This window comes from Pseudochaenichthys georgianus, chromosome 18 (genome assembly GCF_902827115.2).
Source record: "Pseudochaenichthys georgianus chromosome 18, fPseGeo1.2, whole genome shotgun sequence".
Classification (NCBI taxonomy): Eukaryota; Metazoa; Chordata; class Actinopteri; order Perciformes; family Channichthyidae; genus Pseudochaenichthys; species Pseudochaenichthys georgianus.
Genome location: NC_047520.1, coordinates 16605231 through 16629911, shown reverse-complemented (window position 1 = coordinate 16629911; position 24681 = coordinate 16605231). Strand labels below are relative to the sequence as shown.

General features: G+C 42.5%; 3 protein-coding genes and 1 non-coding gene across 5 annotated transcripts in view; 2 read left to right on the top strand and 2 right to left on the bottom strand.

The window, feature by feature from the left end:
• LOC117463741 (collagen alpha-1(XXV) chain) overlaps window positions 1–24681 on the bottom strand; it is a 164283-nt gene that overhangs the window by 135323 nt on the left and 4279 nt on the right. The window lies entirely within an intron of this gene.
• LOC117463743 (stabilizer of axonemal microtubules 2-like) lies at window positions 15708–18371 on the top strand. Of its 2 annotated transcripts, none has more exons than XM_034106151.2 (4): window positions 15708–15900; window positions 16573–16734; window positions 17197–17354; window positions 17435–18371. In XM_034106151.2, the coding sequence occupies exons 1-4, from the start codon at window positions 15860–15862 to the stop codon at window positions 18304–18306; spliced, it is 1233 nt and encodes a 410-aa protein (XP_033962042.1). In that variant the 5' UTR covers window positions 15708–15859; the 3' UTR covers window positions 18307–18371. The 2 variants fall into 2 exon arrangements, with proteins under 2 accessions (XP_033962042.1, XP_033962041.1); XM_034106150.2 differs by having other exon boundaries at window positions 15709–15900; window positions 17194–17354.
• On the bottom strand, window positions 18641–24395 carry larp7 (La ribonucleoprotein 7, transcriptional regulator). Its single transcript, XM_034106148.2, is given in 14 exon segments — window positions 18641–19094; window positions 19432–19523; window positions 19708–19867; window positions 20485–20600; window positions 21447–21589; window positions 21718–21790; window positions 21793–21870; window positions 22052–22303; window positions 22306–22347; window positions 23220–23322; window positions 23417–23581; window positions 23775–23858; window positions 23970–24070; window positions 24186–24395. Coding segments are annotated over 14 exon segments (1689 nt in total). The 5' UTR covers window positions 24388–24395; the 3' UTR covers window positions 18641–19016.
• Window positions 21155–21228, top strand: trnan-guu (transfer RNA asparagine (anticodon GUU)). The gene has a single exon. It is a non-coding gene; the product is annotated as a tRNA-Asn (tRNA).

Here is a 24681-nt window from a genome sequence, read left to right as displayed (position 1 = left end):
CTCTTGTTTTCCCCAACTTTAGTTTTATTGATGCTTTTAGGCACAATTAGAGGTCTGATTTTACAGCAACAGGATGTAAATGATTACATCTTATAAGCACTTCTATACTATTCCATTTGTTCAAGTCATAGCATTAAAAGGCAACGGCATAAAACTGCAGTTGTCCTGGGTTGGATGATTTGCGTGCAGCCCTTTCGATGCGTTTGCTGTCTAGCTAGCAGCCAAAAGTATATTAAAGAGATATTGATCCTGTGCCATAAATGTGTCTTTGATTCTGGCAAGGTTTGCATAGTGTGCACTTCTATTCCATATATTTTAATCACCTCCTTCAGCACAGATTGTACCCCTATGAGCCCCATTTTGAATGTAAACTTATTTATCAGATTTTCAGAGCATAAATGATGCATCTCAAATGGACTGCTCTGACACCAGATCTGGCGAGGCATTAGCAGTGTTGGTGTGAACGAGGGAAGTCGTTTCTCTACTTCCTCTGGTGTTGACTTTGGCCCGCTAATCTGAGAACAGGCCAGAGGGGAGCAGTCTACCTGGAGCAGACTGTCAGCGAACTATAAAGGGAGAAATGTAGTACCAGGGCATTTTGTTCTCCTCTTGTAAGCCCTTGAACCTTGCCCTCTTTGCACTCACAGCACCTCAGCCTCTCAGTTCTATAAATAACCACACATTGATCTGAAAACAGTAAGATATCGCACCACTGATCTCCATCCAGGTCACTGCACTGCTTCTTCAAAATGACTGCCCTCAGCAAAGCGGGGTAGTTTAAGTATTTTGCCCAACCTAAAACTGTGCAGCTCTGACCTCTGTCAGCACGGCGCCCTGCCTCACTCCGGCGGCACCTCTCACACTGACTTTGTCTCACTACCAAGAGGCCACAACTACCTACGTCAGTGAACCCAACACGGAGATTTTAAAAAGCCAGTGATGAGTTTGAGCTATCTTTGGGTATTCACGCTCAGGGTTCGGTAAGCACTTCGCAACCATCTGTTCTTAAAGGAAGACTTCATCAGAAAAAGGATCGTCCGTATGTGAATTACGCACCTTCTGTTTAATTCCTCGACAAAACGTTTTCTCGTTTGCCTCTATGGTTAAACGAACAATCAAAAGCAGAGAGAAGTCTGGACGAAGTAAAGTAAATTGGGGACATAGCTAAGCTAACATCCGTACAAACTCTCACTCAACTCAATTGTGAGAACTGACAATATTTATGAAAGAGTTTTGAATAAAATGACTTCAACTCATCAAGAAAAACCTCCATTTGGCTTATTTTCTCACTGATGCATGTTTCCTTGAAGAATCTAACATGGGGTGCGTCATTCAAAAAACAAATGATCCTTTTAGGGTGAAGTATTCCTTTAGTATCCACTTCAGCAGGGATCGGGCTTATTAAGTATGTCATTTCATAAAGCCCAGCAGCATTGTCCTAAACTGCAACTGGATCCAGGGGGTGGCGAGATGTGGATTTATGGGTCTGACATTCACAAGCAAGAGCGCCTCACTTCCTATGGGACGCTGTATTTCTTTAGTTTAAATCTTGAGTTGCCCTGAGTTATGTCGTGGTATTCCCCGTTCTCACTCAGATGAAACCTACACCCTCATATTATTGGGACGTGACATTTGCAGATGCTTTGCCAGCGCCTGCCGACTGACCTCCACCTCAAAAAGTGACTGAGTTCATAGGTGGGAGAGCTGCTTTAGAAAAGTACACGATCAAGTCTGATACCCTGGGAATTTGAATGCAAACCCACACGCGTGCAAGCCTTACCCTCTCATTTGTTATGTCCGAGAAAAGGATAAAGCAAGATGACAGCGAATGCATGCAGAGGCTGAAATCCATTTGGGTGTCGGAATGCGTATGACAATATGAATTGATATTACAATGCATTTGTTACTATGGGGGAATACAAGCTAATCTGGCCTCTATCTAACCCTGGGCGGCAAAAACACTGTGGCAAATTCAAACTACCCGCATGTCATTTCTAATCAGCTGATGTAAAGTCATGACTTGCGTAATGTGTTCCTATGGCCATTTTATAAAAGGCCTTTTCGTGCATAACGGTGGCAGCAGAGGCAAGGAGAATGCTTGGAAGGTCATTTGTTTTGAAGGGCAGGGCGATGGATCCAAACTCATCTTTTGCGTCTGAGCAGTGAGAAAGAGATGATCTCTACCTGAAGCACTTCAAATCAGTCATGCTGACACTCAGTACTATCCGTTAAGATGGACAAATCACCTACACCCTTTTTTTTTTTTTTTTTTCTTCAGAGAATGCCAATAAGAGATAACCTTGACTACACACACTTCTGGATAATGACCCAGTGGAGTCAGTTATCTCACCAACTCTCACTACGGTTTGTATGGTTTGAGCATCTGCCGCAGCCTCCCTATCCATTCATCTGCACACAACCAGTGAACACACTTGGGGGGCGTACTTATGAGACAATAAACATTTACAGTGTGTTAAATTTAAGGAGCAGGGATGGCTCCAATTAAGCAACTGGCCGCATCATTTATCTTTGTCCATCAACAAGTGCCATAGAGGGCAATATGCTCGCTAAACTGCCACAAAATAAATATATGTGCACTGAAGACAGATACAAATAGATGCCATTCTTCCTTCAATAGAACATATTTCAACACCTCCAGGCAGGTACATGCAGAGAATTTGCAGTATTTATCGGGGGCATGCTCCACCTGCAGGGGGTAGATTCAGTGCTCTGCGGAAAATGAGTGGAAGCTGGAAGTGTCCAACGCCAACATACCGACGCTTAGCTTTGTTTTTCAGTGACAAGTATGAGATGAAGCTGCCTGAGATAGCAGCAGAGCTCATGGGAGGGGCTTCATTAACCTGGATTCAGACAAAGCAGGACGTCGTGTTTATTTGTAGAGAGGTTATTAAAATTGAGGGCAACTGATTGCAGCTTCTAGGACTCAGAGCACAACTTTGCATTACTTTTGCACATGATCTTTTCCTCCGATTAAAGAGAGACACTACAGGCATGTGTGGTTACTATATGACAGCAAGAAAGTTCCCCAGTTTATTACTTACATTATGATAATTACATTTTGTATTACAAGCTTATTAAAACATTTGGTTAAAGTATGCAATTGAGGTATTCTCTTATTAAATATGTCCTACTTTGCCCACATTTGAAATGTAAAGTGCTCGGGAAGATCTTTAAAAGAAAGACATGACACAGATACTTTTCAAAATGGTGCTCCAAAAAACGTTCCCTAAACGTTATGTGTGAAACCCATTTGAAAACAAGTACACCACAGTAGGGAATTTGGGTCGCATCTTCAAAGAAATAGATTAGTATTAACAACTGCATTCATGTAGGCATTATGTAAAGACATGTAGGCAACTCCGCTGACTTTTTGTGCAAAATATCGATGTCACATTCAGCGTTAATGATCATTATACTGTTGTGTTCACGAGGACAATGCATCAAATATGTATGAGGTATTCTGAATTATAATTCTATAACATTTCCACCCAGTATTTCCAGTTCATTATAACTTTTCACCGGCACAGTAATGCCCACAAATAAACGTATGGAGCTCAAAGTTAACAAAGTGCTACAAACAGGGAACTAAATATGACAAAGAAATTCAAACCTTTATAGTTACTGTTGCTAAGCTTTTCATGGTCAATTATGTAATGAATTGGAAAGCCCTAGTCATAACGTTACTCTACCAGTACATGCCTAATACTGCATGACCACGGGGTAATTGCCACTTATTAAAGTAAGGACAGGTTATTTTGTAAAAAATGAGTTCTCACAATTTCCTCAAAGGAACAGCCATTAGCAGAGTTCACATAGTTTTACTGCCAGCGCCTCAAATTCCATCCAAGACTAACAATTAGACAAAGCTATTTTCACGCAGCCATAAGGAGCATCAGCGCCGTTTATCAAGCCGTCGAAAATTACAATTTAACCAGCCGTCTAGCCTGCCCGGACCATATCAAATGACCGCTCAATTAAATTAAAGTGCGGAGGGGTTGTCTGTCTCACCGCTGGGTTTTCCAGGCCTTAGCTGTGGCTTACACAGCTGGTTCTGCCCTCTGCTGCATCAGATACAAGGGGAGGGGTCCCGGTCCTCAGACCAGGAGGAAACCCTCTGCATATCGATCCATCTTTAGCCACAGACCTATTAAGTGCAGCTTCATTTCCAGGTATGTTAAACTGGCAAGTTGCCACTTCCCCGGGCCCTTTTTCTGTTTGTTTGTTTGAGCCAACCTTTTTGATTGCATGTTCTAGACGAATTGCCCGCTAAAGGGGAAAAAGGAAAATAAAATATTGCAAAAACATAAGCCTTAATTAGAAAACCGCATTGCACACAATTTTTTACATCACAGCTTGTTGAGAAAATTGAGAATGAATGGCTTCAATCCGTCCATTCCATGCGTTCTCCCTCTCCTAATTTGGAAAATGAAATTAACCAAACCACAATATCATGAACAACCGTTGCCACTGGTGATAGATGGAGTTACAGAGGGGCTGTCACGCATGGCTGCACCCTGCTGGGATTATCCTCCGCTGTGCATGTTGTGTGATGTGTCCGCGGGTGTGCCACAGCGTGTTTGTTGTGAGTGCACATGGGCTCAAGTGTTGGCTCCGTGATGTTTATTACCCTCCCAGATCTAACTCATATCTCATGTCACATTTAGCACAGCTTCGAGAAGGGAAGAGTCGGGTGGCAGAGAACAAGTTCCCCTGGTGAGCGGCAGTGAAGGGGGGGGGGCAAAATATCTCAAGCAAGAATTCCTTGTATCTTAAACTGTAAGTGGCGAGTGGACAAAGGAACAGGGGAAGAGCCGGGGGGGGGGGGTCTTTAACTGACACAGGAGTGTTTGATGCAACCATTTGAACGTCTGGTTTTCTTTGCACCCAGCCTTTCGGTGGCACTCGGGGGATTTTGGAGGCAAACATCATCTGGCCAGTGCCTCCCTATTTTTTCCACTTTAAGAGATCGCTTGAACCCCTCTCTGCTGTCGCTGAATAGCTTAAGAATTGATCGCTTGCTTTTGCAAAATGGTTTGGAATATGTAAAAAGGGGCACTTCAAGACGTAAGCTCTACCACAAGATGTGCAACCAACGTAAGTAAATACAGCAGAATGTCAACAGCAAACGCTGGATTACGTGTAGAAAGATACTTCTTGCTTTAAACCCTGGGCATTAAAACCAAAGACAAAGTTATTGCTATTTAAATTCAGAAATAAGGAAGAGAACTCATCTCGATGGGCTTGAGGCAAGGGACTTATTTGCTGACTTCAACAAGTATGCAGTCGTGTCTCAAAGCCTTGACACATATACCCATTTTGACAAAACAGGTGGACATCATAAGTGTTTTGTGATTGAACATTATCTCAGGCAAATAGCTGGTCATTTCTCTCACTAGCTTGCACGCAAAGCATTGTGGGAAATGTAGCCACTGCTGGCTCAACCAGGAAAACATCCTCTGTCTATGAAGCAAGCAAAGTGAAATGCGTCGCTTCAATTTAATAGATTTACCATCAACACAATAACTTTCCTTTAAGAAGAACGCGACATGGAGCCACTCTCAGCTGATGCTGCCCCTATGGACACGTATAACAAACAGACTCAGCGAACGCCATCCATGCATTTATTTTTTAAATGATCTTTTTAGGGATGCCCATGAACAGTGGCACGTCCATATTAGCCATAGTTTGAATGCCAGGCACACACACTTACAGCTTCCTGCCCGTTGTATTTGAAGTGCCTGTTTCTATTAGGCTGATGGAGAACAGAGCAGCAGCATCTGTGGCCCTAACCCCCCATCCTCCATGTCTGCTGGTGCAGAGAGGCCGGGGGCTCAAAGCCACAGGCGGTGGGGAGGGGGGTGCATGTGGGGAGCGCCTCAGGGGTTCCTCTTTGCTCGTCTGAAGCCCAGAATTTCCATGACACCGGTGAACGCTGGCATAGTCCTGCCTTACTGGTGATTTGAATTCGATGACAGACACTGGAAAATATGTTTTACTTTTAAAACAAATAAACATTTCACAGAGACTCGATATAAACTCACTGGTCACTTTATTGGGTACACCTTGCTAGTACCGGGTTTGCCTTTAGAACTGCCTTCATTCTTCGTGGAATAGACTCAACATGGTGCTGGAAACATTCCTCAGATGTTGGTCCATATTGACATGATAGAATCACGCAGTCGCAGCAAATTGGTCGGCTGAACATCCATGATGCACCAGGGCACATTGTGACTTAAAGGGATGGACATGGTCAGCAACAACACTCAGGTGGGCTGTGGAGTTCAGATGCCTGAACCGTTGATAGAAGGCAGGATGGATCCATGCTTGTTGTTTTGACCATACTGTTCGAATGGTGCAGCAAAAATTATTTGGTTTTGAAATTGTACCTTTTTTTGGGTAGAGGTCTTATGTTGGTGTATTTTTTTTAATCGTGAAAATAAACAGCCAATGCATGTCTTTCCTCAAATAGATGTTTGGGGTAAATAAATCCAATTTGGGATCAATAAAGTATATCTCATCTTTATAAGTACAGCAAAATGCAACATGAGATAAACCAAACGGGGACGTACTCATAAAAAAACCCTCAACAGCACTACTAGCGGGTGACAAACTTCACAAGAAACCTTCAAGATGAGACCAACGTTTTAATGGCCATTGCAGTCACATTCAAATCTCCATACTGAACAGTGGAGCAGCTGTTCCACATGGGTGTCACATTATGAAAAGGTCCCCCTTGTCTGTTGAAGTCTCTTTGAATATTCGGTGGGTCAGGGTGGTGGGCTTGTGGAGGGAAGGGTGAACGTAAGCCATCACAAAGGAGACTTCAGTCGGAGGAGGACTGAAACTTGCTATCCAGTGTCAGAGGGCAGCCGGCAGATGAGGCAGGGAGTCTGTGAGCCGTCTTTTGTGGAGGACATGCCACCCAGCTCTGACGAAGGAGCATCAAAGGGAACCAAGAACGGGATTTCCCATCCTGCACCGGGGGTTACAGGGCAGAGGAGGGACGGGTAATGTTGTATCACCCCCACGAAAGTGGCGCTTAAAGACGCAGACACTAAGATACTCGCGAACCTTCTTCAGTCTTTTCATCTATATTTAAATGTGCTTCCAAACAGGATAAAAAGACAGCATCTTCATGAGCAACAACAAAATGGATACACTGCATATATCAGACATTTGAAAGCAAGCCATTCAACAGGAAAAGCATTTAACTGGGATCAAACCACATGAATGAGCATTTTCTGGACACTGGAATAACTTTGCTCCATCTTTTGAATCTTATTGTCCAACTTTATGCTTTGACGATGCAGGGAGTGCAACGAACCCTGGCGTCTACTTTTGAAATATGTCAAATAAAATGAAAGACGATTATTTTATTCATGGGTGGGGTGTGCCGTTATGTTGAAGAGATGGAAACCCCTTCATTTCAGTCCAAGTATTACCCGTAGAAGCAGCCAAGACAGGATCTTAAAGCTTCCTACTATATTCCACAAAAAGATAGCGATTGGAGGGCCATCGCCAGGAGACGAACCATTAAGCACGAGCGCCTCGACTCTCCTCCGTTCCTTTGGCCCTGTCCTCATCCAGCCTGAGGGACTTCAATCTCCAGCGGAGTGCTGTTGTGACATCGCTCATGTAAAAATCATGTCATCTCCTCTCCATTCAGAGTGTCCCCTCAGGTTAATGCGTATAAGAAGGAGAACGAGTTCAAACCCCACAGTCACTGCCAGTGCTTTCAGCCGGCATGCCTCATCATCCGCCATAAAAACCTGCTGTGTCAAAGGTATAAAGAGACCATCTGTGCTATTTCCAGCATCCTGCCCTTTATACTAAACCTTGTGTGAGAATTTTAATTACAGCAAATGCCCCACTTCTGATGATTCATTGTGATAAAATGTTCATTTATTGGGACGGAGCTGAATGAGTCGAGCTTTTCATGCATAAAACGATTCCTGCTAGATGCTTTTCACTGAGTGGAGTACATTATGCTCATGATTTAGATGCAGATATGCTTTTAAGCAATTTAGCAGCAATCAGAATCCGTCATTGTTGCCTCCAGGCAAGGCTTTCCGGGCTCCAGCTCTCGTCTCTGGCCTCAGTCACTCACAAAGGCAGCCTAACCTGACTCACCTAACCAGAAGCAGCTGGCTGCAGTGGCTACCTGGAAGTCTGCTCAGCTTTACCTAGCACTCAGTAATTACATGGCCATTAGGCCACCTCCCAGCACCAAACCACACAGAGGGCTAAACTCAAAAAGCTGTCAGTGATTAATTACCAGTTGCGCAGTGAGTAGAGGATATCTGAGGGGATTGGCACAACTGTAACTGTATCAGGCCACTGGGATTACACACTTTGTGAGGCGGGGAGGGGGAGTGGAGCCCAGCCTGGACTGTTTAGGTAGAGACTTGGACTCCATGTGTGTAGGATTGTCTCTGCTGAAGTGATTCAAATCTGGATTTGACTAAAGCAGCTCAACAGATATTGCTGCATCTGCCTATGTTTTATTTTAAATTCGTAAGACGTAGCAGCCAGCTGAAATGACCCCCTGCTGCAGACATGCCTGTGACAACCAGCGCTGGGTGTTTAGTGGGAAGGAAAAAAAGTCCTGCACATTACCAGTTGTTTGTTTTCTCAAGAGCACATTGGCGGTGTTTAACTGCCTGGCTTTTTGAAGTGTTAACTTCAAGAAATGCTGTAGAGTGGTAGAAAAGGAAATAGAGGAGGGGGGGTTTGAGGTGTATGGGTGAGTAAACAGGGAAAGAGCAAAGCACCAGTGCTTGCTGAGTGCACATTTTATTATAGTCCCATTAAAATAACAGGCACTGCAAGGAAAGCAGATCTCAGGGGAGGAGACGCTACACAAAAAGATTCAAAGTAAAACTGCCCGCCAAAGCTCAAACAATCGCTCCAGTGGGTGTGACTTCAGACAATTCACAAAACATGTTTGATGGTTTTGCTTTCCCCCTTAAACCCAGGACTATTTACACCAAATGTATAAAGTAAAACTGTTTTTTCAAACTCAGGGTGCAGCCCAGAAAAATAATGAATGGGGTTCAACAAGGAAATTGGGTGCAGAGAAAAACTAATTTAGCATTGCAGCTATACAACATTGTCCAACAATGGAAACAGTCTATAAATCAATGCAGCAGAACCAAAGAAAGTCTTTTTATTCCACACAATCTTCTTGTAATAACCTGTTGCATCCGCCTCATACGTTTTACTCTCAAACTGCACATTCAGACCATGACAAAGCAATAACTAATGCATTATCGGACCAGTTGTTTTTATTTATTGTTGTCCCTTTTGTACTGTCTTTTGCTTAATGTCTTTCATTTTTTGCTATATAAATAAACTTGCCTTGCCTTGCCTTGCCTTACCATTTCCCTTTTTTTAACTCAAGGCCTACAGTACCACACCACACGTTGTAGACAAGTCTTTCTGTTCAAATATTCATGGCCATCCATCCAATAGTTATTGAGTTATTCCAGTTTGAACCAAAGCGGTTGACCGCCCGAGCATCACTGAGGGCCTAGCCACACGGAAACGAACCTGATATAAAAAAAGTCTTGCGTCCACACGAGACCGCTCGACCCGCTGGAGACGCTGTAGTTACATATTGCCGGGGCCTGTAAGTGGCGCTGCACTTCCGCCACAAAATACACCAAAGCAGCGAAGAAGTCTTCCCGAGCCTGCATGGTTGCCCTTCTGTTATTCTCCGCGTGGATTAACAGCAGAGGTGGGGAGAGGCAGGGCTCTGGCTCTTTTTCTCCCTCCCCGAGGCAAGCGTGTGCTCCTGCTGTAAATCTCTCCGGTAGTCCACCAGCAGATGAAAAACACCCACCTCTCCGCCTCTTCCAAGGGACGAGGGGACCGTGCGGCAGAGTTTCCGTTCAAATTTTTGTTCGCCGGTCAACATGTCCGTTAAAGTTTAAATCTTCCGGACACAATTATAAAAGTGCCGGTCAAAGGTCTTCTTTGTTATTTATTGAGCTTTAAACAAATGAATAACGACTATATAATAATATAAGAATAATACACGGAGTCTCTCTTTTCCTCTCCCTCTCCTGACAGCCCGTCAGTATTTTCTGTTATCAGGAAATGATCGTATCGGGCGTAATCACGGAGCCGTTTGGCCCCCCAGAGTGTTGCGTCCGCAGATCTACCCACCTTGGGACCCGTTATCGCTATCCGGGTTTCCCCGTCGGCCTCGTGTGGCCGAACCGTCTATAAGATAGGGAACTGTAGCGGATATGACCCGTTTCGTCTGTGTGGCTAGGGCATGAGAGCCATGACGCTAATGAAGCCCAAACACAATCTCAGGTCAAGAGCCAATCACAGCCAAAGTGTGGAAATGCTTTCAGTCACTCAGGCGCTAATAACCGAGTGTGAAATGGCAGCAATACCAGACACTGTTAGAATGACGAATGGCTCCAGAAATTTTTTTTATTCACCTTCATTAGCCAGGACTTACATCAGCATGAATATAATAGACTTGAAGAAAGACTGTCAGATAAAAAACTTCCTATGATTCAGAAACAACCTATAACATATCCTCAAGCTATGGACCATTGCTCTGTCTTTGCATCCACTCCATCTTCTTTGACAGCAATAAAGTGAAGACTGTGAAAAGCACATTACGGTCCTCCCCTCATAGAAATAAAAAAGAAGCAACATCTGAGCCACGGGCTGTCTCCTAGACAGAAGGGAGGATAAATATTGAGTGAACCCATTCAGCATTCATAAAAAGATACTTGGCCTGAAATAGCTTGTCCAAAGCATTACCAAAGTATGGCAGAAGTTCACTGCATGAACCTTACGATATTAAATACACTCCAGACTCTTCAAAGTGTACCGATGATATATATGTTTTTATGTAACCACTGTAATCACTTTTAAGAGTGCCCAGTTTCCAAGATGGAGCTCGGTGCCGCCCTGGGTTGAGCGTCGTCGCGCTTCATTTGATGTGAAATGTTTTCGTTGTTTTATTCGATGCTTTACAGAGATGTGGTGGGAGAGAATACAAGCAGGCATATGATAGGGATTGAGAAAAGAGAGCAGCGTGATTGTGAGAGGCTCATTCTGGTTAATACTTTCAGTACTTGTGGCTCATTAATTTAGGCATTTCCAATCAGCAGCAGATGTCTCATTTGCAATTGATAAGATCACTTGTGAAAACAAGAACATGCAGCTCATCCTTATTGAGAGTTATTATTTACCGGCCCTGTTTCTTTGATTGTGATAATGGCACTTTGATTATGTTTGTGGCAGTCGGAATCTGTTCATGGATTTAAGGCGGTTAGATGTAAGACTCGCAAATATTCCGTCTTTTCTGGTTCTGCATGATGTTAACACAACAGGTGTATATCTTTTATTCTTCTTAAAACAGAAGTGTGTTGAGATTTAACAATGCAACATCAGTAAAAACAGGAAATCATTCTTCCAATGTAGCATTTTTAAGACTTGAATTATTAATTAAAGCCTTGTTTTTTTTTTTTTAAATGAATGTATTTTCCAGGACTGCTTTCCGTCTCCCACAGAGAGGTCAGGGATCATGGTCCCCAACAGAACAGTCCCTGGTGTTAGTACGATGTCAGCTTCCTGCCAAGGGCACATCACTCCTGCTGCACAGATGCTTTCTGACACCTGGATTGTCCATCCGAAAAAATCCAACCACAAGGCTTCCACTCTGCACAATGTCACAGCCATGACCTTTCCATTGAGGTCGCCTGCAGTATGTTCACACTCTTACTGTATTACATCCCCAGCTGGAGCCCACTGAGTCTCTGATGTGGACGGGTGCATCAGACTTTCAAAAGTTGTGAAAACATGCCAGGTCAGTTTCCTGACAGCACGCAGTCTAACTGTGGCTCAGCAGTCACAGAGAGCAGTCTGCAGGAACAAGCTCATGTGCCTCAATGAGAGCACATGTCTGCCATGCACAGTGACGTGTTATTTACAAAAAGGCGACACACAACACTTTATTCTGATTTCAAGGATTCCGTTTTTATCCCACATGTGCAATTTTTTAGAGGCAACAATATTTCACAGAAAAAGACATCTAGTGGGAATCCTAAAGAAATGCACATATCCAAGTGTATGCATGAATCTCATAAATGCCAACTTTTTTTTGGGAGCTGACCATCCCGGTTTTAGCTTTGACAAAATGCTTTCTTCATCCAATGGCTGGTTTAGGGTTTGTTTGTTAAAAAGTAGGGCCAGTTATCCACTAATTCATATTATTGATTTTAGGAATGTTTGTCCACAATCCTGAGATGTTAACAGATGAAAACATTTTTGAATGAATGACTTTAAATGCTATTTTCTTAATGTCTTTCATTTTTTTGTAAAGCACTTTGAATTGCCTTGTGTTGAAAGGTGCTATATAAATAAACTTGCCTTAATTGAAAAAACTGAATAACCATTAACTTCCATTCAAAATTGGTAAGTAGCTCATCATATTCTGTAAGCATAATGGAGCTCAAATATCAGGAGCAGCATTGACAGTTTTTTCCCCGATGAGTTCTTACACCGATGCACATGAATAAATGTGATGTTCTGGCTAACATTGTGCAGCATCCCCTCCAATAAACTCTCCGAGCTACATCTCCCCACACTGCCTCACTAACCAAACCTCGACTCCATCCCAAAAAATGACCAGAAAGCTGATGGGAATAAATGTTTCCAATCTACTGGTGGGAAATGTGGAATTTCAACATTTATTTTCCAAGTGAGCAGACAACATTTCCAAACAACCCTTCAGCACTTCTATGTATAGAGCGCTGTTAAAGCCTTTCTTTCTGTTAAGTGTAATGGCAGTCAGCTGTCTGCATCCTTCAAAGCAACTATCAACACTGCCCATGCAAACTGCCACCATCAGGTTTCAATTAAATAAACTAAAAGGCAGAATCAGAAGGCTTTCCATTCATCTCTAACAACCAACTCACACACAGGCTTAATCCCAGTCTCCCACACCTGCAGAAAACCACATGTCCACAATGCAATGGGAGAAAAGTAGCTGTATGTACCTGGAGGGCAGCTGCATTCAGGAGATGCTGTCTGGCGGTCCGGATCTTGACAAATTGTTCATATGAGCGCGGTGAAATGTGAAAAGAATGACGTTTTATTCAAAAGTGTGTTTAGGGGAAAGTAAAACAATTAAAGAAGAGGGTGAATCTTACCTGAGAGAACAGATCATCCACTCGTTGCTCAATCAATGATTAAAATCATCCATGGAGTAGCCCGGGGCTCGGATCAAGGTGTGCTCGTCATTCCCACTCTCCAAATCCACAACCCGGTTCTTTCACGTCAGCTGTGTTAATGCTCAGAAGAATGCAAAAGGCGATGGACGCCACTGAGCATAAAGACGAGATAATGTTCACCACTGTTGTGCGGCAGTGTTGTCGCTTCTGAGGCGCCACTTCTTTCTCCATTTTTTCCACGCACTTAGATGCTCCTCTTGCCTCCGAGATCTCCATTGAACTACAACTACACGCGCGTGTTGAGAGCAAACTGTATCTGGCGCGGAGTCACGAATGTATGGCACAATGTGACTGTGCTGCGTGTGTGCCTGCGACGCCGCGTTCACGTACAGGGACTTTGTGGCGACAGAGAGACGAGTGGAGCCAAGTCAACCTGCACACGCACGGCTCCTGCTAACTTGTTGCACCGAGCGCTTGCACAGTAGTCTAGCTGCAGAGGAAATTGCTATAATGCACAATAAAGTACAAAGACAGGCTGGGGAAATGGAAGGCAGTGTGCATGTAGCAGAGGCAGCTTTACCACTCGGAGCTTTTCCACGGTGCAGGCATGCTCCCCCTCATTACGGCAACAACACGCCTCCAATCTGTCCTGATTGATTAACATAATGTATTGACCCGCTCCTTGTGCGCTTTTACAGTCGAGCACTATTGCCATTAGTTGACATGGAGTGCAGTTATATTGTATTCCTGTCACATCTCAAACAGGACGCTGCGTAAAAATGCAATTACTGGTTGCTTTTTGTAAAGAAAACATGTTTTACTGTAAGGGCAATAAAAAAGAGAACGCATAGTAAATAATTCGTGGGTATAATTTATGTTAACATTTTATTTTCTGCAGCCAAAGAATGGCAACGTTGACGTTGTCATTGGCCATGGCGCTGCGTAAAAACGCACGAACATCTTAAAAGCTCTGGGAGGAAAGAAGCACTCACTAAAGCGTGCACACATGAGAATAGATCTTGATTGTGCATTAGACATCATGCAGAGGAGGGCACACAGTATGTCCCTCTGCTACTGATAGATGCCTCGAATTCAAGTTACAATCTAATTTAGTGGATTTGGGTAACACAAAACGGCAGATAATGCACACAGTGGATAGAGATTCACATTGCATGACACTGCAAAACTGCGTGGATTGAGTCAGGATTGTGAAGACTTAGTCTCAATATGTTTTCAATTTGCATCAACTAATCCACATAATAACTGTGAAGTGCGCTTGAATGGTGCAATGATAATCTGTTTACAAGTCTAACCATCAATACAACAAAGTTCTCTGTGTTTAAGCATTAACTGCAATTTGAATTTAATGTGCATACTTGGCAACTATAAGACAAATCAGAAACTACCCCTACACTGTTCACCCGTTTCAAGATGACAACATGAATCCTGGTTACTTTTACAATGACCACAAATCAAGCGCAATTTAAAAAGGAATCCTCAAGACCTTTAAATGCATCCGTTGACAGAGACAGCAAGATACTACATTATTGTTTTGTTTTCTTGCATAGTTTGCAGGCAAAGCTATTCCCACAATGCATCACATAATGAAGAGGATTTGAAGATGGTGAATGCCTACAGGTGTTTTTAATGACTTTACCTGATGAGGCTTCTTCATGCTTGATTGGCATCTCTCTCAATCTTCTGTGAGCACCTGTTAGATTTAGACTCTTAAACTCTTATTGGTGGATTGAGTCCTCTGACATCATGCAACCTCAACCTGAGCAGATGTCTGATCAGCCAGAACAACTGAAAGAAGCATGTATTAGAAACTACAAGTATTTCCAGTAGGCCATACTTCTATTTAAATTCAAACTATAAAAGGGTCCCAATATAATACATGTACAGTTGACAAACAGGCAACAGACATTCATCAAACACCGATTCTAAATAAAAACTCAATGTATTAAGCTGTGTTTTGTCACTCTTTACATTAATACTTTTTTTAATTAATAGGGTTTATTATGTCTGGCGCTAGTGGTCTCTCTATACGTTCTTAACGCGTTGGGCGCAATCTAGTGGACAAACACAGAACTGCATCTGATATTATGGCTTCCATAATTCATAATTCAACATTTGTGCTAGTAGAATCCCCATGACAACATCCGTGAATAGTTCACGAGGTCAACCGTTCCCTTGTGTGTGTGCGCGTGTGTTTGTCAGATATATCCCCCCCCTGCGCCTGCCTTTTTTTTTTGGACATGCTACAAAGTGACAGATGGGGTGCTGTGACAAAGTCACGTTGCAAAATGCACGATCCAACTGCACTTTACATACGAAATTGTAATGGTTGATGGACTACTTTATTACATTCAAAAAGTGCTTTATATAACATTCCTTCAGGAGAGATTAGAATCCTCCTTAACCGCCAAAATGCGCATCATCACGCGCAGCCTTGACAACCGGCGCATCAGTAATCCGTTGATGTTTATTTTTAGATTTCTCGTCCGCTGCGTTCTACTCTCGTTCACCACACATCCCATGTTCCTCCGGTCAATAATTCGTATGCTGTAGGCCTGCAGCAGTCACCGAGCAGGCTGCATCCACCCGGGACACAGGACGCCAAAAGCACCTGAAGAGCGATGCACCTCCAAAACGGAAAACCACCGGCCACATCTGTGAGGTGAGATCATCTTTGTATAAGGTTTGATCTAAACTGAGGAAATATTGCAATTTGAAAAAGGCTTTCATAAAGAGAACCCAAAATACTAGCTAGTGACCTGCTTGTATTTTTCAAATGTTACTTTGTTTTCAATGGAATTACCTGCAGTTACAAGGTATTCAGAGGGATTATTTTACAATTGGATTTATTTTAGGGGTTTTATGCTGCTTTCAAAGTTGTAGGAGCTTATAAAACCACACATGTATACATTATATTTGTTAAAATGTAGAAATGGGAGAATAGACAACTGTTGTATTCAGTTGTATGTGTTCGCTGTTTTACTTATGCATTTAAACCTTTTATACTGCCTTTGGTTGTTTTACATTCTTATTGGTAACCAGTTTGTATGTAGATTAAAACACAAAAGCCCAATGTGTAAAACTTACTTTTTGATTATCATTGTGAAAATGTAGAAATGTGCTAACTCAGGCACACAAATGTAGGTAAGATAACATTCATGAGTTAAATGTTTAATTGTATTCTACTCTGAGGTTTAAATACTGAGTTGTCGACTCAGTATTTAAACCTTTTTATATTTACTTTAGTTTATTTGATACTTCTAGCATTAATAGGATTTGTGTGGATTAAACACAATGTTCTTGAGAGTTAAACTTGCCTTTCCTTGGTGTCCAGGAAGCGGCTCGGAGAGAGAGCCCACAAACGGCTCTCCATGTCCACCGAGTACCAAGAGAAGTTCCCCCCCCCGCGCTGCCACACGGCCATGGTCACCAGCGCCCCACAAAAAGCCCCTTACCACACGCTGAAGGGGACCATCCCTGACAAGGGCTCGCTCATGTAAGAGTTAAAAGTCTCGTCCCACATTGAGAGTGTGTCTGTACTTCCCCACCTGTGAGGCACAGCAGTCCATGCTGCAGTGCTGCTGGGGTGCACAGGTGTTGTGGTGAAAGACATTCTGGGAAATGTAGGTCCCTGGTGTTGAACGGGACACAAAATGATTCCTGATAACAAATCCTAGAACATTGACAACCTACACAAACAGAACTGTCTACAAATGTTAACTATCATATGAATGTAAACAACTACTAATGTAGAATTGTGTGTTTCAAAAGGATTTAACTGATTTGGGCGAAATAGATTTTTAAATGTCACAACAATCCAGGTTTACCATGGCCATGGGAACCCTGAGCTCACAGCTCACACAGCTTGAGGAGAATGTTGGAGGAGGTGTGGTTTGAAACCTGTATGAGACAGACAAAATAAAAAGCTAAAGCTCATATCATTCATGCGTTTCAGAAGAGTCTCTGTAACCCACAAATATACGCACCATCCACCGGAGGCTCCGCAGCAGTCTCTGCCCCCTAAAGTCCAACGCAGATGCAACAGCGCTCCCCAAAATCCTGCACGCTCCATAGCCAACCAGGTGGCAGCCATGTTTTACACATCGGTGTACAAAGGTAAGTAGAATCATACGTTGCAGAACAACAAATACACACACTCTGATTTTAAATCCATTCTCCCCTTCCCTTATTTTCAGATGATTTTCAGGCATGGAAGGTAATCAAGCGGCAGCCGTTTAAGCTAACTGACAGCCTGAAAGTCAACCTAGGATTAGTTGCCCCAATCTGCACTTCCAAACAAAGTCCCTTCCAGAAAGTTCACGTTGGAGCTAATTGCAAAACAGTCCCAAAGGAGCTAGAACCTCAGCCTATTGAAAGCATCACCAGCTACCGATCAGATTATGTCGCCCATCCGGTGCAGCCCAGGAAACGCAGGGAACGGCCGGTGCAGCAAAACAAAGATCTGCTTCAATATGCGGCAGTGCCCCTCTACAGGGAAGTCTTTGACGCAGCCCATAAGTCATTTGAGAACGGGTCCCCTGAAACCCAGTTCCAGGGCCAAGGTAAAGCCAAAGAGTCCATTCCATCTGCAGAGGTGAACCGGTTCATCTCCACAACACACGTAGACTTCCCGACACACAAATGTCAGCGCACCAAACCAATACTGCCAAAGGAGCAAAGAGAGAGGACCAACGAGCCCCTTGAGTCCACAACCACCATGAGGGAGGCCTACAAAGCTTGGGACACACCCAGGTGCAGGTCAGAGCTGGCCCGGCCCAAGAAGGCAACTTTCTCACTGATCACACATCAGCCTATCGAGAGCTACAACACAAACCAGAAGCCTTTCAGCCTTAATCCCAAAGTGAGTGACACTGGAGGGTGCAAGTCCACCGAAAAACCTCCTCGTTCTGCTCAAGACGGAGGATCTCCCAGCTTGTATCACACCTCCCCGGACACTAAAGAATCCAGGACGTACCAGAAGAGCTTTGGAGACAAAGCAGTGAATTGGTTCGATGGTGGGATTTGTGAGGAACACACCTACAGCTACACGGTGTCCACCAAAAGCTGAGCGCTCTGAGGACACGTTACCTCAGGTAGCCTCTACCTTTGCAGCAATAAAAGCCATTAACAGCAGTGCTATTATGTAATGGCAGCTATTTTTATACTATTAAGCATCTCACTGATTCTCCACAGCATATTTGGAGTGCTTTATAATCTACTTAACTGAAGGTTTCCATATTCCGAGTAGCAAATAAATTCATGATTTAGGAATCAAGAAGATATTGGACGATTAAGCTCTAGTGTTCAAATGAAAACGCTCCGTAGTATTATTTAGGAATGAGTACAAATGAATGTTAAGAGAATAATTGTTCCTCTCACAAACTTGACAAAAACACCAAACAATAGATACTGTAATAATGAAATAATTACATTTTATTTAAAAAAACAAAAAGACAAATATCCTCAAAAAGGAAAGCTTGGACTTGTCCACGTCTGAACTGGGAGAACTTTCAAATCAATCATATTTACACCATATACAACTAAAGCTTTCTTAAAAAACATAAAAGGTATCATTTTTTAAAATGTGGCCAAATTGTCCATATGCATATCAGCCTTCCATATTATCTTGGGGGCTCCAGTGCTAACAAGAAAAGGACACATTTTAACATGTACTTCATGAGATGTTGCATTCAGTTCTCCTCCAGCTAGTTCATAAACATCAAAAGTCCCCTTGGAGTAAAGTCCACATAGTTCATCGTGTTTGTGGTCAAAAAGTCGTCAGTCTTCCTGGAAACGGATGTGCTTAGTGGCCTCCTTGGCCCGGGCGAGGATGATCTTTTCGGCTTTGGATATGAGCTGAAGTGTTACACAATGAGAAACCAGATGTGAGAGCGATCAAACAAAGTAAGGACACTGGGCTTTACCCGTATTTGTTCATATGTCAAATGTGTATCCAGGTGCAGTCAGGATAGGCTGTTTCTCAAATACACATAACCTTTCTGTCCGTTATGCATTTTACAATATCAAAACACTACTTAAAGTCTGTATTACTATATCACAGCTAAAGATTGTAATTTCTCATACATGGGCTAAGAAATGACTGTTGTTTCACACTAATGGAACAATCAATAATATATTGCTGTGCACGGTAACTATGGTTGTTTTTATTTAAAAATCTAGAGGTTAATCTCACCTTCTCTGTGCCCCTCTTCTTCTCCCTCGGGCGATTCAGCTTCACCTGTCGGTCCACTAAGATCTTCTGCCAGTACCGTTGTTCATGATCGCCTTTAAAATAGAGCAGATATTTACATCGCTGAGATTAATACTCACGACGCAAAATGAAATCTGTGATCCTTAAAGAGAATGTAAGACCTCCTATAATCACACGTTTTAAAAAGCAGCCGAGCCATCCCCTTCCATTTGAGAGATGATGAAGGGCGCCTATAGGCAGCAAAGTAACCATTCCTACCTGAGAGGGTCTCGAGCGCCCAGCTGTGCTCTGTCTGCAGCTCTGCTCTCACGTCACTCACAGCTTTAGCGCCCTCGGGGGTGTGAAAGCGGATGTGACCCTCAGAATCTCCATCCAGCGTGTCGATGTACGCCACAGGGGACACTTTGGACAGAGCATCCTGCACAGAACACCAGAGTTAAGCTTTGGTTCACAAGAATACAAATATATGCAGGATTACAACTTATTGATAACTAGCTCACTTAATAGTTGTCATATTAATGGTTTAATGATTTCCACAGGAGGCAAATGCTCCTTTATCATTTGATATTGTGTTCTTATACTATCACAGACACTTACCTTTGAAAAGGGTGCTTCTAAAATGTTATTATTCAAACAATGCAAAAGTCCATTTTATTTCACATTATATACAAACTGCTTTTTATGTAGTTTTTTACTTCTCAAAATCGTTATTACACCTCTGTTGACATTCAAATGTTAACTTGCAATAAGCTTCATTATAAATGTAATATTGTCTACCAACACATATTTATACAATTGTATTTAATATTGTATTTATGTTTGTATTTTAACCTCATGATTTAGATTCTAATTTTGCGTGTTGTGTTTTTCTTCATATTTATATGAAATGAGAACTGCTAGAGGGTGACAGAGATTTCTTATTGGGAATGTCTGTTTATTTGTAACTTTGCATAAGGTAAATAAACTATTGATACAGGTTTTGAGAGTCTTTATTCACCGCACACAGATGATAATAATGCTATCGTTGTACTGTACCTTGATGACCTTCCTGGCCGGCAGCGGCTTGCTGTCTGTGATCTTCAGGATGACTCCGCTGGCATACTGAGGGCCCTGGTTATTCACCTTCTCACTCTCCTTTTCACTCTTCTCAACTAGCGGAAAGAAACACACACAACAAAATGAAAAGGTTCAATAATACTAGCTCCTCAATATTATTCCCTCAAATGCGATGTTTCTGGAGTAACATGGTGATATTAATACTGTGTATAAGACTGGTTCGACAGTCTTTATGTCATGTTCAGTGATGTTATTGTAAGTCAAATGCGACAGATTATTTCAATTTGATCGATTATTTTCACTATTAATTTATCTAGAAAAGAATTGGCGCAATAATTTATATCAAGAATAACGAGTCATTATAAAATGGTGAAAAAGGTTCATCGTGGTTTTATAAAAACCCAATACATGAAAATAATTCCACTCTATTTTGATAGAAAACTGGAAAAATCAGGAAATCTCTATATTTGAGAGGAAAAAAACAGTATTATTGCATAACACAAATAACTTTAACAACCGGTTTGACAAAGGTGTTTCCCATGAAAAACAGAATTCCCAAAAGGTCTTAAACAAACCATGCCTTTAAGGACCTTGCTTTGGGAGCAGATAATGACTATCAACAAGAGGCCACACCCACAGCATGAGGCAAGTCTCTGTGGCGCAATTGGTTAGCGCGTTCGGCTGTTAACCGAAAGGTTGGTGGTTCAAGTCCACCCAGTGACGTCCGAACATTATTTTAACATGTCATGTAACAAGCCATGTGCATCAAAGCTCTGATTTTGGCATTCATTTTTGCTTTTATATCTTCGCAATATTTGGTTTTCAAGGGAATATCAGCATGGGTTCATTTTCGACCCCTGCTTAGAGCAATGGTTTTAAAGAACTACATGAAACATGTAGATAAACAGCTCTTGCAGTTAGTCCGCCTGAGACTAACTCACCGTGTTCTTCTTTAGGATCGTCCTTCTTCTCCACCACTTTCTTGGGCGCCTGGTGTTGGATCTGGTTAATGCACTTCTTCAGGGACTTCATGCTTTTCTTCTGCAGGGTCAGATACTCATCCTTCAACACGAGCCACTCTTTCCTTGACGTGGACGAAAGGGGAACGGAGTTATTCAATCAATGCGTTGAAATAATTTCACTATGAAAAGGGGTTCTCATCTATTTTCTCATTGGTGTCGACACATGCAAAAAAGGTATGTGGGGTCTTACTTTGACAGAACCCGGAGTGGGATGACTTCTTCTTCGATTTTCAGTTTCTCCTTGTGCTTCTTATTTCTCTTCTCTTTGCTTTAACTGTAGAATCATCTCCGTTTTCTTTCCCGTCCTCAACACCTCGCTCTGTGTCACTCTTAGTGGGCGGGTCTGAAAAGGGGAATAACACGCTCAAAACAACTGACTCACGGATGCAACGCTGTAAAAACGCATCGTCATGTATTTTCAGATTGTGAAAACACAAAGCAAAGACAGAGGAAGGAGTAAAAGGAAACGTGTGTATTGTATTTTAATTATTCGTATTATTTCGGAGCATAATCTGCTCACTTACTCGTCTTTGTTGAATCTTTCTCCTTCTCTCCAGCTTCACATTTACTCGTCTTCCTCATCTTGGATGGTATTTCGCTTTCAGGTCCCTCTGCTGTCTGGGACCGTCGTCTTTTTTTCTCCGGCGTCTTCAGAGTGCCAGGGTCCTCCGATTTAAAATCCCCCGTTGAGGAGCGCTTCCTCTTGTGCTCAGGCGGCTCTGCTTCCATCTCCTGCTCTTTAGATTCTTCAGCGGAAGTCTGCGCTGTGGCACTGTCTTCTTTTTCTTCTTCTTTCTCTTTTTCTTCTCCTCTTCTTCACCTGCAGTCAAGTCAAGACATGGCATCAATACAACACATTGCACCTCCAGGCTCGTTCTGGTTATTATGGCAGCATCAGATTTATTTGTAGTCAGTGAACTCTCCTTAGCTTTGTATTTTTTTCTTACTAGCTTTCCCTGTCAACCCTGAACTGAACTTAGTACATATTGTAGTCAAACTGCACACTTCTATTATGTATGTATACAGTATCTTGTGTTTATATTCTTTCTAAGTAGTCAATTGATCTATTACATCATTCTAACTATAGTTACTCTATACATTTCATCTTACTACTGTTAATATGAATATTTATTTACTGTTATTGTTTGTTTTTCCCAATGGAAAAAGCAATAACCTTTATCTAATCCAGGGGTGTCCAAACTACGGCCCGGGGTCCAAATGCAGCCCGCGGACCATTTTGAATCGGCCCTCAGCAAGAATGCAGTATGGCCCAAATGAAACGTGTGCTTGTCTTTTACTTCTTAAATATAGATGTAAACATATTATATGGTAGTATTCATGTGTGATAAGCCCAATAAAAGATATAACTTATTTTCATAACAAGCTTGAAATATACCCTTCCTATTTCCTCTTATTATAAGCAATCTGAGGCTTCTGTTGTGAGGAATGAGCTGCCTACAAAATACGTGAAACCCTAAGGAGGGCTGTGATGTACGCTGATTAAGCATCATCTACTTATGATGGCTTTTGCCCACTTATAACTTCTGAGACAACAAACCTCACCTGTAGTGAGGGGCCCAGCCCTTCGTATATGTTTCTGCATGTGGCTCTGCAAGTTTGGACACCCCTGATCTAAACTAATCAGTACATGTTAAAGAGAAGTAAATAAGGAATGTTTTTGAATAGCAGTACTTGATTGAGGATTGTCGGCCGGCTGAGGGAGGGGCTTCCCTTTCTTGCACTTGGGGAACATCCCAGGCTTCCTGGGAGCGTCTTCAGGGGGGTTGTTGAGCATCTGTTCTCAAGAGATCAACATGTGCCGTTAGATTTCCTCCTGACAGAAGCAAAACACTGGGCTGGATTAGCAATTATTCATAATATGCGTTTACCGCTGTGGCCCTCTGTGCTTGCTCCTCGGTCTCGAACTCCACGAAGCCGAAGCCCTTTGGGTCTCCGGTGGTCTTGTATCTTGGGATGCTGACATATACCACATTCCCGCATTTCGTGAAAACTTTCTCGACCCAGCCGTGCGACACATCTTTGGGCAAAAGTTCCTTGTGGCAAAAAAGAAAACATTTATTATCTTATGATTCAAAATAGAGCTGCGAGTAACGATTGCTTCCATTAGTGATTCAGCCTAGATGAAATAACGTCTTGTTTGTCAAAAGCCTCCCACATGAAAAAGCTTAGAGCAGATTAACATGTTGTGCTATAGATGATAGCATAATAAAATGAAACTCTTTTTACCACATAGACAGTGCGGCTGTCCACATTACTCGGCATGTCTCCAATCGGTAACTGACGTCTCACTTTATCTCCCTCGAAGTTCACCTGAAACAAAATACAAACACATTTCTGGTCAATGCATTAAACAGACTTATTGAGCCATGGAAAACATCTAAGAAACCCTTCAGAAGATCCACATGATTCTGCTCAAAGTACCTCAACGACAGATGAATTTTTCACGGCTCTTGCAATCAGCTTGGTGTCGATTGTCAGCCTCTTCATCCGATTGAAGCTCGCCAAGACCGACACGTCGACATCTAAAAAGAAAATGCAGTCAATTGCTTTAGACATAATGCAGTGCCTTCTTTTCAAAATGTGCACTAAATAATGAAATGGCTGATAATAACGCTGAGTATTATTGTTGTCCCTCACATCCATCGTCTGACTCGTCGATGAGTTTCTTGAGAAAGCGGTCCTTGTGAAGGTTGACGTCTCCGAACCAGAACTCCACTTGCTTCTTCACGTCCCCCATCAGCTGTTTGACACGGGACCTCTTCTTTTTCTCCAGCTCCATGCTCTTACTGCTGGCTTCAGCTGGACCAGCATCACCAACTGCCCTCTCTGTGTCGATCATCCTGAAAGTGGGACTGTGACACAGGTCATTGTTAGATTTTTTAAAATAAACACAGTAAATTAGCAGAGCTATGTCCATTAAGGTGTACGATTTCTCGAATGAAGAAGGGGAGCAAACATATGCTTTCTTCAGTGAAGCTGCAACAAATAGTTGATCTACAGAATAGTAGTTTGCAACTATTTTGATAATTGATACATCTTTTATGAAATTATTCATGCACAAATGAAAGTACAAGCAGTCCTTCAGGTTACTGACTTATAAAGGAGAGCTTTTTGAGTTATTCCAGTTTGAACC